Genomic DNA, 14,880 nt, shown 5'->3' with positions numbered 1-14,880 from the left:
TGTACGGGAAATGTAGCCTCCCCCAGGCCGTCCTACGGGGGTACAGGGATAGTATAATTGGGCAAAAAAATCGGAAAATTGGCTAGAAAATTGTCGGCTGATCAACTCCTCTGTTAGCAAAACTCCTCTGACAAATTATTCTCCCTATAACAGCCAGCGTAGTAAGTCTGGTAGAGACTTTGGGAACTACACGGCTACCACACGAATGCTCGTTTGTGATTGTACGATGAAAAGGATTATAACGTTAGTTCTTGATCACTCTCTGTCTTATGTGGAGGGCTCAACCTCTGCTTGGAGAGTAGATAACATATTCCTTTAGCCTTTAGGTCCAAAGTTAGAAATAAGCTAATAAAATAAGACAGGAAAAAGTACAATCAAAAACCAGTGTACAATTACGATGGCTAAGATTTATCAAAACAGGATTTTGCATTGATTGGCGACTAGTTCGCGCTCGTTTGCGACATTTTGATATTTGAAATTATAAAGGAAACATGGCGACGTGTTGGTGAAGGTTAGCAAATGTCTATCGGAAACATTTGGCAACAAAGGTGAGCCAGTGAGATTCCTGCTATAGGTAGATATATACAAACCACTCCAATTCACACTTTACATACCCGGGTAGTAGTTCAACTGCGTCAAGAGAATGGCTTCTAGAATCACTGTCGCCAAGCTTTTCTGTGACTAGTATGAAAAAGTCTTACACGATTTCTCAAATCTGCTTGTCCTCCTAACTGATTCGATCCCGACGGTAAAAGAAAAAGATTTGGGCCATTTAGGTGACATGAAATGTTACAATCGAATGAAGCAGGTTGCATCAGCATCGAGATCTGCATTTGCCGAACTTTCGTCTCCAACAATCTTTAATACAGGACGGTGATCTCCTAGTAGATCATCATCATATCGTTCCGTACCAGTACTGCAGCCAGGCCACGGCCTTCTCATTAGCTTCTAGTAGGCCCTGGTTGGAGATGTTGGGGCCTAATACGCAGTCCTTTGTAATGTGTCCCATAGTTTGGGTAGGGTGGCCACAACGACACTCAGCTGAGTTCACCCGTCCCCATTTCAGTAGGTTGTCTCTGGTCCTACCTACTCCGACCCTGGCTCTGTTCAGGTCCACCCATTCCCTTCTGGGTAGGTGAGTGCCATGAGGAAGGGACTCACACGGGGTCTGGAGAGCTTCATTTGGTTGAAGAGTGTCGGAAGCTTTCCAGCGATCTACTCTGTACTTGGCTTCCTTCAGAAGTAATAGGCAATAGGTCCTCCTTTGTTTATCTGACCAGACTTAGCGTTTTACGTGTGCTTTGGTATCCTTTGTTACGTCTGACAAATACACGAAGTTCTAAATATTGCAAAACGTTCAGACTAAGCTGGTTTCTTACATCTGCTTGGAGATCAATAGAACTATATGTTAAAGCAAGCTTAAGGGGGTTATATATAACCCCTTTCGTTAAAGATACACTATGTAGGATTATATTTTCAATTAGGGCCCCAAAAGAGCAAAGAACAAAACATTTCTGTGAATGGCCTATACAACGTTTAGCATATTTGCATCATCACTTACATATTCCTGGTGTTTTGTGAACTGTATAAAAACAAGCTGCACAAGGTCTACTTGAGAAACACCATGTCAAACTAGACCCTCCTGTTTGTAAACGACAACATGCTGGCCACCGGTAGGTCTTCCAAGGTAATACTTATATCATTTAACTTCAGAATAGGATACAATACACCAAAGAACGTACGCCAAAAAGTACTAGTAGTTCATCAAGCAACTGGATATCACTTTTGCGTATCAATCCATTGCGAGGATACGGGATATAAAAACTGCTCTCAAAAAGATCTCTCCAGTGTCACTGACGAAAACAAGGGATGTTGTCTGAAATGTCTGTTTCCAAAACCATATCCAGTAGCTTGAGTAACTGCTTTTTGGCGTATCTTATTACCTGGACCGTCTAACCTTCATCGAATTGCGAACTTAGACTATTTTGCAGTCTTGGTACATATTCTTATAACCTTGGGGTCAAAGGTCACGAAGATGCAATTTCTACCCTGATACTGGTACATGTATCTACTAGATCAAATCAAGGACATTACATAGTGCCCTCGGTGAAACCTATTACTTTTGACCTTGGAACTTCAGCCGAATATAAATCTCTCTTTAGTCTTTGTTTTGTTAGGGCGGATGTATCCATAGCCCAAAACACCAGACATACTTGAAGGGCATGTAAACAGCGATGGTAATTATGCACACGAGTTTTCTTTTTTTAAGCACATGCCAAACCCCTGGTAGCACGCTTAGGCAGCCCACTCCACTAGCCTAGCCCATCTTTTCCGGAAACCCCTAAGATACGACTTGTTCATACCAGTTTTGCCATACATATTCTTGCAGAAGCAAATCGTTTGTCAAGGAGTCCGTAATCTCCATATAATCCAAGTAATCCGTGAAAGATCGTTATCTGGATTTTGATAACAGGTCATATCAGGTGTCTGTGCAGTAAGAATGGGTCTCATTGAGTTTTGTCCATACTTTTTGTTTTGTGCATATTTTTGTCACTACAAACGCCAACAAATTCAACGATTTTAAAGGAATGAAATGCACACATATTGACCACGTTCTACGTTCAATCGAATTATCCTTGAAAATTAAGCCCCTGTGACTAGAGAAATGTAGTAATCCACATAAAGCTTATAACAACACGAACAATACAGCAGTCACATACGTGTTAATGACGTGTGTAAATGACAGTTTTACTATCCTTTAAGGACTCTTCAGAACATAATAAAACTGTCATTTATGCACTATATGGCACTACACCAATGGACCGAACCTGACTTTTATAACACAATTAGCAGTACAACCAATGACAGCACGGTAATTAGCGCTTCGACCAATGAGAGAGTAGCTGCATGTCCGTCAAATATCTAGATTGCTTAAACGTTTTATTTTGCATTTCTACATTTTGACAGAGTAGACGAGGCTATGGAATCGGTACATACTGATAGTTTGACTAGACAAAAATAAAAACTTTGGACGTTTGCTACTTTCTTTTTCAAACACATTTTTTCTCGTGGTGAGAAATTTGACAAACCAAACAAACTACCGAGTTCCGGTCTACAGTTGGGCACTCCTGTAGTAGTAAACCACAGGGTAATTGATACGTGTCAAAACATCCTGTGGACACGAGCGCACAATTAACTGGGCTACCGTACAGGGAAAATAACCTGTGTGTAATGCGATACATCGTTCACGGGGTCTTTTTGTCTGGATTTAATTGAATACAACTTATCAGGCGTAAAACACGGTAAATGAAAAATACATTTTTCCCAATGGCAATGGCTATATAATTTCACGTAGGGATGTACGATAAATGTAGATATGGCAAATGTGTTCTCCTTAATTTATGAAAAAGATATGATAGATTTATAAAAAAAAAAGAGTATGACAGATCTACGGGAAATAATACAAACTGATTGCAATGCATTTGGTATAAGATTATTCAAATGTGACTAAAGTAAATATACTATCTATTATATCTTCATGAACATTAATAAACAGCGTAAATTGCCAGATTTGTATTGTGTTTTTTTGTACAGTATGTCTAACAGTAAGGTACTCAAGAAGTAGGGACACGTATCCTTAAAGAATGCCATCTCAGAAGCACCGGTCGTCTCAAGACACGCAGCATTTTAGTGACTACGCCTTGAAGAAACCTGCCGTATATATAGGGAGAAAAAAATAAATTCGATGACTAAGTCCCAAAGCAAGCCACTGCCGTTACGCTCTCTTTGACCTGTGTAGTCCTCCCGAATACCGCGAAGAAGAAAATAATCTAAGAATACCCGTAATACTTTCTTAAAAGGCATGTTTCGGAATGCTTACATATGATTAATTCACGAGGTATGTTGATGCCTGGATGTCACCCTACCCGGGCCCGAAGAATTCCTGAGTTGCTGACCGAGACCACCCCTACCCCAGGTCCCCAGGGTCATTTGGCTCCCGTGACGAGGCCCCCCGCACCCCCAGGGGTGTATGAAACACAGACACAAACCTAGGAGCGCTTTTGAAAACAGTAACTTGTATTTTTTTTTATTGAACGAGAGTGGCTAACTGCAGAGGGACACCTGTCCACTAGTGGAGCGGACTCAGATCTTTAGTTACCGCGGGGCCTAGCTAGCTGCCCTCGTGACACATACCTCTTGTCGACCATACCGTGGCGTACAATTGATATTTAAATACGAGGTCTTGCTTTACCGCTCCGAGCAAAACACACACCCGAACGGCGTCCCGCCCTCAGATTTACAAAAGTGTCAGCGCTCATCCGACAGGAAAGTATGCGGCATGCAAATCTATGCAAATACCTGGGAGTGAGTGAGGAACTTGGCGCGGTGTATACGTAGTGTGTGTGTGCCGTGCACGGAAGCTCTGGTACGTCCGTATCTAGATACGTATATACCGTATACTCAATGGGAAGGATTCTGTGGACGCCAGTATGAGCAGAGAAGAGTGAAGGAAGGATGGACGCGATCTCAGGGACGAGGCGACAGGTGTTGTTGGGACTTTACCTGGCGGGCGGATGGCTACCGGGCGCCCGGGCGCAGACGGCGGGCTGCGGTGTGAGTGTCCCCGGGCTAGCAGCGGGGTGCGTACTGGGGACGCTAGCCCTGTGTCTCATCGCATTCGGCATCTACTTTCTTGTCACTCGGAAAAAAGGTGAGTAGCATTCTCGGAATTTCAAGAAAAACAAATATATTCTTTATTTATTTTCATAACCCTTCCATGTCTTAGACATTTCTTAGAGCAACTTAAACTATCCCCAACGTCTTAAATGGTGGTGTTTGTACTTAAAACTCTGAGCCCGTTGTCAACCCGATCTCCGAGGTGTAGGGAAGCTAATCTAGTTCCTACGCTGCACAGAATTGCAGCGAGTTATCTTCAAGGTAAACATTGTAAACGCCGGAGTCGTGTTGCTTCCTAGTCCTTCTCTAAAGCTTTCAGCACAGTGCATTGGCCCAATTCTCCCCCCACCGATGTTTTCTATACACACCTCACTCCCAGATCATATTCCCTACGTGCCCAGAAAATTGGCTTTAGAAAGAGCGCGTAATTCGGTGGCTTGTGTGTGCCCCCGTGTAGTGAGGAGAGAGAGGCGGGCTTCTAGCACTGCTGTGAATTAAGGGTTCGGTGTTAGCCGTCATCCCAGAATCAACAATGCCGATGTGCTAATTTACCCGCCCTTCATTCCCCGTGCAGTCAACCGCGACCGAGCCGCTTTCCTCGGGTTTTGCAGTTGCCCAGGAGTAAAGTTCCACACTTTAGCGCTGTCCGTCCACTTACGTTAACTTCTGGGGACCCTTTGACAAGCCCTGGGCGGAAGTCACAATCAGGGAAGGCATCTAGTTTAAACATAAGCTACCACCTGCGACAGAGAATCGCCCGTCGACATACCAACGCTCATGTAAAGCCAAACTGGCATGGAACTTGCCCCCCGACGCCTTCCCCCACAAAAGGCGGCCCTTTCCAGTCTTTGTTCCCCCCGCTTTGCACAACATTGTTTAGCGCTGAATTGAAAAATTGTCGCGCATCCAAACGTCGAGAGTCTCTGTAGAGGTGAAACCAGCGATCCCTGCCCAGGACCAAAATGCTTGTCCAGCAAACCATGAAGGAATGTGCGGTAGTTGAGCACTCTTTAGCAAACACCTGAACACCACACCGGCCACCACGGATGGCTGTACCCCTTATGAAACTTGAGAGGTCCTGCTCTCTAAAAATGCCAGATGAAAATTCCACCCCTCACCTAAATTAGCTTTCTCCCCACCTCTGTTAAACTACAACTGCTCTGTCCATGTATCACTGGCGGATCCAGAAATTTGCTAAGGGGGGGGCGCGCACCATGACGCGGCCGAAGTCCGCGGCCGCGCAGCGCAAGCTGCGCGGGGGGAGAGCACGAGAGGGGGGTTCCCCCCTCTCGTTGGGGGGGTATGGGGGACCTCCCCCAGAAAAATTTTAAGAAATAGAGGCTCTCTGGTGCATTTTAGAGCCATCTCTGAGCAAATTTGAGAAGCAAACGAACACTAACTTTTTGTCATGTTTTCTGTCATTTGGCTGTCTAGTTCACGTTAGGGACGTTTTTTTACTATCTTTATCAACTACCACTGATGACAAACCTAACAAACCTAACGAAGGCTAGTTCCTCCTTGTTAATATTCATAAATGACGCCACGCTACACAAACAATATCGCAAAATTATTTGTACCTGGCTGCCGATTTGCCTTTCACCGCGAAGCGGCTCGCGCTCCTATGAAATCGCATAGAAATCTCGTGGGATCTGAGCGGCTTGCCGGAGACGATTTTGAAAGTGTCTTACGCATTTGTTATTGCATATATTTCGGACTCTTTTTGCTTCTGCGGTGGCAATTGATGACGATTAATCGGGGGAAAATGACAACAAAAACGTCAGCACGGTCATTGCGGCGACTGATCAGAACTGGAGTGGGGAGGGGGGTGTCGGCGCACGACGCCAATTTTCCCAAGGCTCTGATGACGGGCGATAGAAATCCCCAGTTTATCAAAAATAATTAAATTCCGCTGATTTTCTGGAGATCTTACAAAATTTTCACGCTCTTTCTATATCTTTGAGCGCCGATTTTGGCTTACAGCGACCCACCAGTTTCATGGGGAGAAATTGATGCGGTCGCGCCCCGGGCCTTTACCGTAAGTTTACGTGACTCGAAAGACCCACTAGTAATTGCAAACTGCAAGTTTCTCTTTATAATTACCAGAAAATCTCCTTTCAAATGAGCGAATTAGTTTTATAACGTTGCCAATATTCCTAGCATAACTTCCGAAGACCCCTAGTAGCCTGGGTTTATCTTGCTAACTTTTTTTTTTCGCCAGCTGAAGGGGGAGGCGCGCGCCTGGCGCGCCTCCCCCTGGATCCGCGCGTGTGTATACAGGTGGTAGAGAGCAATCCCTGTGTTACAGAACTATGTAAGGGAGGGGGGATGGGTCAGATATTTCTAAAGCACACCAGGAGTATTGTTGTCGGACTCCCTACTACAGATACCTGCTAACAAAAAGGTCTCCTGTTGCGTTTCTCCCATGCAGGCACAACTAAAGTCATTTTCTGAGTACTGAGTGCCTTCTGTCTGTCTACTAGACTAGGCTACCTTTTGGAACTTTTATTAAAGTCAAATTAAAGTCACATTAATGTCACACTGGGACAATACAACATGTTAACCTCCTATCACTTTAGTAAACAATGCTACCTTTTTGGAACTAATACAGTCAAATTAAAGCCCCACTACGTAACATAAGGACAATATAGAAAGTAGATTATCAAGCCAAGTATACATAAGATGCTAGTGTCCACAACTACAAAGAAGTGGGTAAAAAATCTGACTCAGCAGAGCAAGTTGATCCACACAACTCAGGTCACAGCTCAATTTTCCTTCTCTCTCACCTAACATTATTTCATTGCCTGCAAAGTAATGATCGCAATTATTCAAATTTTGGTAGAGATTCATATTAAAAAGACTTTGTATCTTATAGCAATGCCCCAAATTTGAACTGTATACCTCATTTCTGGGTGAGGCTGAGAACTTATTGGTCGCCCCTCCCATGAGTTGACCCTATCTTGAACAGTTAAAATTGAAGGTACAGTCATTTGTATCAAAGTTATTTTTCAACAGTTAGTTTGTTGGGGTGTGGTGGGCGTGGTAGGAAGTGTACATGATTAATAGGATAACAATGGAGCTGGTATCAGTCTGATGTATTAGGATAAAGCCGATGAGATTATGAGGTTAACAGTAGGGATAATGAGTTCCTATTGTCCTCCCTGTCAATGGACATTCTTATGTATTATTCCTTCTGACAGTCCATTCCTTGAGGGTCTGCATGCTCTTTTCTGTTAGGCATAGGCAACCTATTTTAATTTCCGGTAATTTGTAGGGAATGCCACATTATCCTCAAAATTCATAGTGAAGCAACCAGATTTTGCGTAATTACCTTCCTTTATTTAAGCGTAAGACGTATTTTTTTTTCTGAATTCAGCGCAAAGTGTTGTGAGGACAACCCCATGCAGACCCTTTCCATGGCTTCCTCAATGCACCCTCTTATTCTTCAATTCGTAGTCTCAGGCACCCAAATTTTGCGTAATTGCCTTCTTTTTATCTTCGCTGTTTTTGAATTCAGCGTAAAGCGTTGTCAGGACCACCCCATGCAGACCCTCTTTCTTGCTTGAACCCCAACACACCCTCAGTTTTTTAAGTCTAAAACCTGAATTGTCTGGAGATTTGGAAAAGACATCTCATTTCATGTCAACACACCACGACTAGATGCCACTTCACATTTATGAATCTTTTCCCCCTTTGAATGAATAAATGAAAAGCTTGGCATTTGTTTGAAAAGACAAGGGCACAGCAGGTCGTTGATTACATGACCTTGGTCTTGGTCACGCTGCTGTGATGTCAACATTGAAATGACAAAAGGGAGGGCAGTTTACAAGGCACTAGAACATTGAAGAGACATTTGAAGGGCAGACCAATATATCACACTGAGTAACAGTTACTGTTACAGTAGTCATTCTACATCTAGATGAACATAATGCATTTGGTACACATTTTCAGCATAATATCCTCATAACCATGTGGAAGTCTCCCTTGGAAATGATATTTGAACTATTCTTGCATATGCAATAAAAAGTTGACACTCAGGCCTGGTTTTCTAACATGATCTATTGCTGCAGTTGAAATTGAGTAAATAACTTTATAAATCTAAAACAATTAAGCATGTTAGCTCTAGTCAGAACATTGTGCTTATTGAGATGAAATGAGTAGATGAAAAATTAAAGGTAAACCGGGTAAAGCATAATGATTTTCAGGTGTAGTAAAAGCGGCATTGAAATGTAGCTTTGCGGTGGCTGAGGCTGACACGTTTTGACCAAGCGTTAGTGCTTGTGCCATGAGGACATGCGAAAGAAAAATAACAGGAAACGGCAGGCTCTAAAGTGAATGAAGAGATTTCTAATGAAAAATATACATCCTGGCATCACGATTACAATGGTGCCGATAAGTCTGCTACACGAGAAACAAAAATAGAAATGTCTGCATCGGGTCAGGGCTGAGATTTGCTGCTTTGCTCTTAAGGCATTTAAGGTAAGGCTATTTTGATTCGATTATATGGATGACATCCGTATGCATCAATTTTTGTCCGTTCCCAAAAACGTTTTCATCGCGACCATACTGTACACAAAGCAGCTGCAAAAGGAGTAAATAGATGCTGTACATTTCAAAATGATAAGATATTCGAAAATGGATACTAATGTCATAGAATGTCAGTTTTAATGTCAAAGAAGAAGATGACTTCAGTTGTGAAAGTACAAAAATGAAGAATCTATTGTAAAAGTTGTAGTGTAAACCAGACTGCGTGTTCAGTCATTTGTTAAACCGTCCTGAACACTTAGATTTCATAACAAAGGCAAATTTGTCATCCAGATAATCAAATCATCGTGGCCTAATTCAAGGGGGGACATTTAACATTCTTCCTGCTAATGCTAAGTTCACCTTTATCCGTGGGGTAACCTATATCCGTTGTTCTTAAAAACAGAGTATGTAGGGATGGACGAAGTGAATGGACGGTGGTATTAAACTGTAATATTGTGAAAGTACTGCAAATTGAAACCACCGTCCTCATCTCATCCCTGAATACCTGTTTTTAAAAACAATGGACATAGTTTACCACGCGGATAAAGGTGAACTAGCATTACTCAACAGCAAGTCTAGTGCCAAAACCTGCTACTTCAGTGGACAGAAGGTTAAAAATGTGCAGGTGGTGTTTATATTGACATACCTTCCTGGAGTATGTGATATATTGCCTACCAGTCAAGGAGATATTGCTGGCGATTGCAAGAAGAGACATGCATCGAGTGTCAGGTCATCCTTTAGATTTCTGTCTTTTCGGCGTAAACAGAGCACCGCATTTGTCTTGGTTGTGGTACGGTTGCATTCGTCACAGGTCGCTGTATGACTTTAATGTAGTAGGATCTTTGAAGCCGAGCTGTGACAAAACCAACCACAGGCTGCGTTTTTGGTGACAAGATGAATTTTGCACACATGTTCGACTATCCCCAGAATGCCTTCATACTGTGATCGTACAACGATCGTAACTGAGACCTCAGCGCAGAAGTCAGTAAGGAGAAGGTTTTAAGAACTGACATTCCTGCAAACTGTGTATAAAAGAGGCAGTAATGCAGGTAGCCCAAGGCTGTGTGTAGGGAATGTCTCTGTTGACTGACAAGAATAGCACAAAGTTTAGAGATAAGGGTCTCTGTCCTAGTCTATTGAGCAGGCTCTTTGAGTCGGGCTTTTTTTTCTGGCCTTAGAGGCCATATTGATTACTGGGTATGTGACATCCTCTGGGAACCATAAAACTGATGTGAGCCTGTGAAAAAAAATTGGTAAAAAAACAAATTTCTTTCATGATGAAATTCAAGTGGTGAAGAAGGTCAAACAAAATAAACACACAGATTATGCTATACAGAACAATAGATTCTTCATTTTTGTTCTGTCACACTTTTTTCTTTGACCTTGGAATTGACTTGAATTGTCATTCTTACATTGGTATCAGTTTTCGGATATTTTTTCCGATGTATGGCATAAATTTGCTCCTTACGCTTCTGCTTTGTACAATTTACAGTCACTATATGGTCAAAAACTTTTTTTAAAGGACAAAAACTTTTTTTAAAGGACAAAAATTGATGTCATCCATATCAAATCAACCTGGCCTTACAGTGTCCCTTTTCTGATGACATCTTGTGGGCTGTCAGTTGTCATCAGAAAAAAATGACCTGGTTGGTCTCTCCAACCTGTTAGCATAAACCCCAAAGGAATTTGGGGGTGTATGCTAACAGGTATATAAGTTACCTGTAGGTGTCATGAATACCTTTGGCCACATCAATTTGATTTGTTGGTTCTCAGATTTAGAAAAAAAATTAAAAATTAATATTTGGAAAATGATAACAAAGCCTGAGGACCAGGTTTATACTTGGTACAATAATTTTTGTTGGAGGGAATACAATTTTCCTTTATGCCCTCTACTTTTAGTTTTACCATACCATATGTTCACTTAAAAAAATCAGAGAACCGACAAATTAAATTGGTGTGGCCTTTAGAAAGAGTCAATTACTGTGGTATTCCAAATGTTTGTCCTTGAAAGAAGGATAGTGCATGCGATGTTCTTTTCATTGCATGGGGAGTCTATATGCATTTGTCAGCCATTGTGTATCATGTTAAACATGGTACGTATTACATGCTGCAATAAACAAATAAATCACAATAACGATTTATGTCAAAACACAGGTTAAGTGGTTCATAAAACAAAAACAACACAGTCACATGTTGCTAAATTGATATGTAAAATATAAGACATATGGCTTGACTGATGCCAACTTCTTGGTATGTCTACCAAACAGATTTTCATCTGATTCAGATGCCTGACTAGGTATTTGTCTGCTATGGAAACAAACTGTTCGCTATCTGTCGCCTCAGGCTATTCGTCACACAGAATGTGTTGTTAGCAACACCTAGTGATTTACGGTAACGCTAAACCTTACACCAACACATTATAAAACACCAGGTCTCTATCTAATAGATATGATACAGGCCCATTCACACTTGTTTGTATAAATTATTCAGGTCTGTATGAGTTGTGTATAACAGTTTTTTTGGCTGACAGGTAAAATTTGTGGCCATAGATGTCATTTTTTTGTTCAATAACTCGGCCATACAACAGTGGGTTAAAGTAGAAAACAACTTACACACAAAAAAAAGTTGCTCAAAGGAACAGTTACTCGATATTGCTTTGGAAATGCAGTGGTTAGACGTTTCAGATAGCATCGACTATCTTTGTCAGTGTCAGTGACACTGAAGAGATCTGGGAGAAACTGTTTTTTCTAGTACCCTATTATGACTAATATGACTGTGCCATGCAAAAGAGCTGAAGACAATTTTTCATTGACGTAAAAAACCTGACTTCTCACAAACTTGGCTAATAATATACCAAAAAATGCAGATATGCAAATAATAAACAGGAGGCTTATTGAAATATTAATAATTTGCACTTTTTTTATTCCAGCAAAGAAGAGGAAGGCATTGCAGACTGTTTCTGGAGGGCCAGGTGATCTAGAATCAGGTCAGTCATGTGTCAATCATGTTGTTGCCATAGCAGAAGTTGTTGGAACTGTTTGTCCGACGACTACTGAAAAACAAGAAATATGTTATTTTCCTGATTACAGTATGCACCCCATATACAGTATGCATCCCCGATTTGGGGGCAAGTCACAATCTGTGGGACTAAAAGGTAAAATGGGAACTGATTTCAGAAATAAAGTATGCATCCCTTATCCACCAGCCTTGAACATATTTTGAACCAGATGAATTCAAATTATTATTTTCTTCGCTTTTTCTTGCTGGTAAATTTGCATACATCAAGGACTTTTTGTTTTTCACACTGCCCTTGCTTAATTGTAAGAATACTTCTGATTGGCCCGATTACTTGATTTTTTTTCCATCTTGTGCAAGTATTTAGTTCACGGATCTTTTGGTGCTGTTCCAAACTTTAATTAACACATGCCCATGTTCTACTGGGTTTGACCTCAGCTCTGGCTTCTAAGGTCGTCCTCTTTCCATCAATCTGAATAGATAGACTTGGACAACAACTTGGGACACTTGGGGATTTGAAAATTATGAAAAGTGCATACTTTAATCAAGGAAACTTGGCAAATCCAACAGGGCCTCTGTTAGCTAGTGCACCACTTTATTCAGACCCCCATTTGATGATACACTACTTCGATGATGTATTTCAGAAGTATATCTATAACTCCGGAAATGGGATTCCCTAGACTCTGTGAGTTGATACATGGCACCCTAAAATTGCACACAGTCTAGAGCATCAATTTACAGCTTGGTCCATTAGGAGGGTAGGAGTCAAATTGAGACAAAGTGTAGTTTGCTTGTTAAATGGATCGCTTTGAAACTTGCAGACAGCAGAATGGATGCGGACATATTCTATTCTTGTACAGGAAACTACACATCTGTATAGCTGATATATTGAAATAAATATATAATATACAACGTACATTCATTTATCAAACAGTTGCAATCAGAAGCACTACAAAGTAAGTGCTAGCAAAGATATATATCTTGCCAGGAGTATCTGAAATTACGTGGGAGGACTTGAAGTTCCTCCATTGTAAATGGGCAATAAATCCTTGATATATGGAGATGAATTCCAAACAGTTCCCTTTCTGTGGTGGAGAGATAAGAGGATCATGTCTGTATGGGGAGAATATGACCGATAGCTTCACATAAATCCTTGCGGGAATCACTTTGACTTCACCCCGCCTTGTCCTTTCTTTAGCGTTAGGTACGAGATGGGGAGACGCGATAGCACAAGTTATTAGAATACCTCTCTGTCTGAGGAAAAGATATCAGATCGAATGAAGAAGCCCTGCAGAAGCGGGGCCTTTCTAGTATGCAAACAGAATAACAAGATTGTTTGTACACAACCGAATGTGGTAATCAACTGGCGTGTCATCTGTCTAGCCGGTAGTCCACTGTCGGGAGCGGACAAATTGCTAACAAGGCTGGATTCTAGGCTACTGTCTGTCACCTTTCTTAGGGCAATTCTAATGGCCTCCCTCACAGACTTTGAGCCAGGCTGGCTCTTTTTTACTGGGAGGGGGGGGCTGGTTCATGAGTTTTAATGTTGACCAAGGTTTTCTGATACAGGGAAACGGAGTTTGCTGAAGAAGGGAGTTTACCGCGTGGAAGGGAGTTTTGAGGCAACTGCTAAATCTGACGTCACTAGTTCACATTGCACTGCTTTACGTTCGGAATCTGTAACCAGCGACACCTATGCGGCAGTGCAATGTCAGAAAAAAAAATTGTCCTGAAAAAGGTGACAGATGGTCACTGAAATGTGGGCAAAATAAAACACCTTGTTCTGTACAAAGAATCTTGTCATTCAGTGACTTATTATAATAATAATGTGATAAAACTATTCCGGAAAATGTTTTCACAGTGCCCGAAGAGATGTTGCAAGGTGTTCTAATAAATGTGTTGGCCTCATTCTGGAAAATATATTTGAGGTGCCAAAGTATAAAAAAGTTTGAATAATGCAAAAATCTGTTTTCAAGAACAATTTATTTCTTAGATCTTTGCATTTTTTTTGTAGAGGAAGATGCAGAAAAATGGGATAAAGAGGACTCTTGAAAATAGGCTCCCTGTGCCTTATTGAAAAGGGGCATTCAGGCCCTCAAAGAGGTGCCGTTGTGTGAATTTTCTTAAGATGCCGTGTTGTTGATGAGACTGCAGGTGTCATCAGCATTCCTCACCAGTTCTACGTGTAGCAACAGCTAATGCAGAATACCTTCTACACATCAATCAGTGTCGCAGTAATGCCATGCTTTCCACATCCCCTTTATTCTCTGTTCACACAAGGTACATAAGGAGTTGTTAGTGTCGTCAAGTGTTTGAACCTTTGGCGGCCGCTGTCTCGTGCGAGTAATTCCCCCGGTCCCGTATGATCCCTGACCCTTTGCTGTGGCCCTGCCCTCAGATCCCTTACAACCAAAATAGTCGGGCCTGGTTTGGCATTCAGAACATCTTGTCATGCCCCATGTCTGCTCTCCGCAGGCGTGTTGCTCCTTTCTCCCCTCCTTTTCACATGCAAATCAGGAGTGCTCAAATAGGCAGCTTTCACGGGGAGGCACCACAGACCTAATTACTCCAGATCATCGCGAGTGACCTCACCACTGAGAAAAAACAAAGCGAAAAAATAAAGAAAGCGGGAATTCTATTACAGAAGGACTGGTATCGTCTTCT

The 14,880-nt window shown here is 41.8% G+C and overlaps 2 protein-coding genes across 3 annotated transcripts in view; one reads left to right on the top strand and one right to left on the bottom strand.

Moving 5' to 3' along the window:
• Window positions 1-4,203: 4,203 nt before the first annotated feature.
• Window positions 4,204-14,880, top strand: part of LOC118429175 — a 31,594-nt gene continuing 20,917 nt past the window's right edge. The window contains exons 1-2 of the mRNA XM_035839624.1: window positions 4,204-4,711; window positions 12,131-12,187. Of these exons, the coding sequence (XP_035695517.1) occupies window positions 4,516-4,711; window positions 12,131-12,187 (253 nt within the window). The 5' untranslated portion in view covers window positions 4,204-4,515. The remainder of the gene's footprint in view (window positions 4,712-12,130; window positions 12,188-14,880) is intronic.
• LOC118429263 (L-carnitine dehydrogenase-like) overlaps window positions 12,121-14,880 on the bottom strand; it is a 38,055-nt gene continuing 35,295 nt past the window's right edge. For both annotated transcript variants that reach the window (XM_035839741.1, XM_035839750.1), the window contains one exon: window positions 12,121-12,250. In XM_035839741.1, coding sequence (XP_035695634.1) covers window positions 12,204-12,250 — 47 coding nt within the window. In that variant the 3' untranslated portion in view covers window positions 12,121-12,203. The remainder of the gene's footprint in view (window positions 12,251-14,880) is intronic.

This window comes from Branchiostoma floridae, chromosome 1 (genome assembly GCF_000003815.2).
Source record: "Branchiostoma floridae strain S238N-H82 chromosome 1, Bfl_VNyyK, whole genome shotgun sequence".
In the NCBI taxonomy this organism is placed as follows: Eukaryota; Metazoa; Chordata; class Leptocardii; order Amphioxiformes; family Branchiostomatidae; genus Branchiostoma; species Branchiostoma floridae.
The sequence above is the reverse complement of the archived record's forward strand: the minus strand, read 5'-3'. Positions and strand labels throughout refer to the sequence as shown.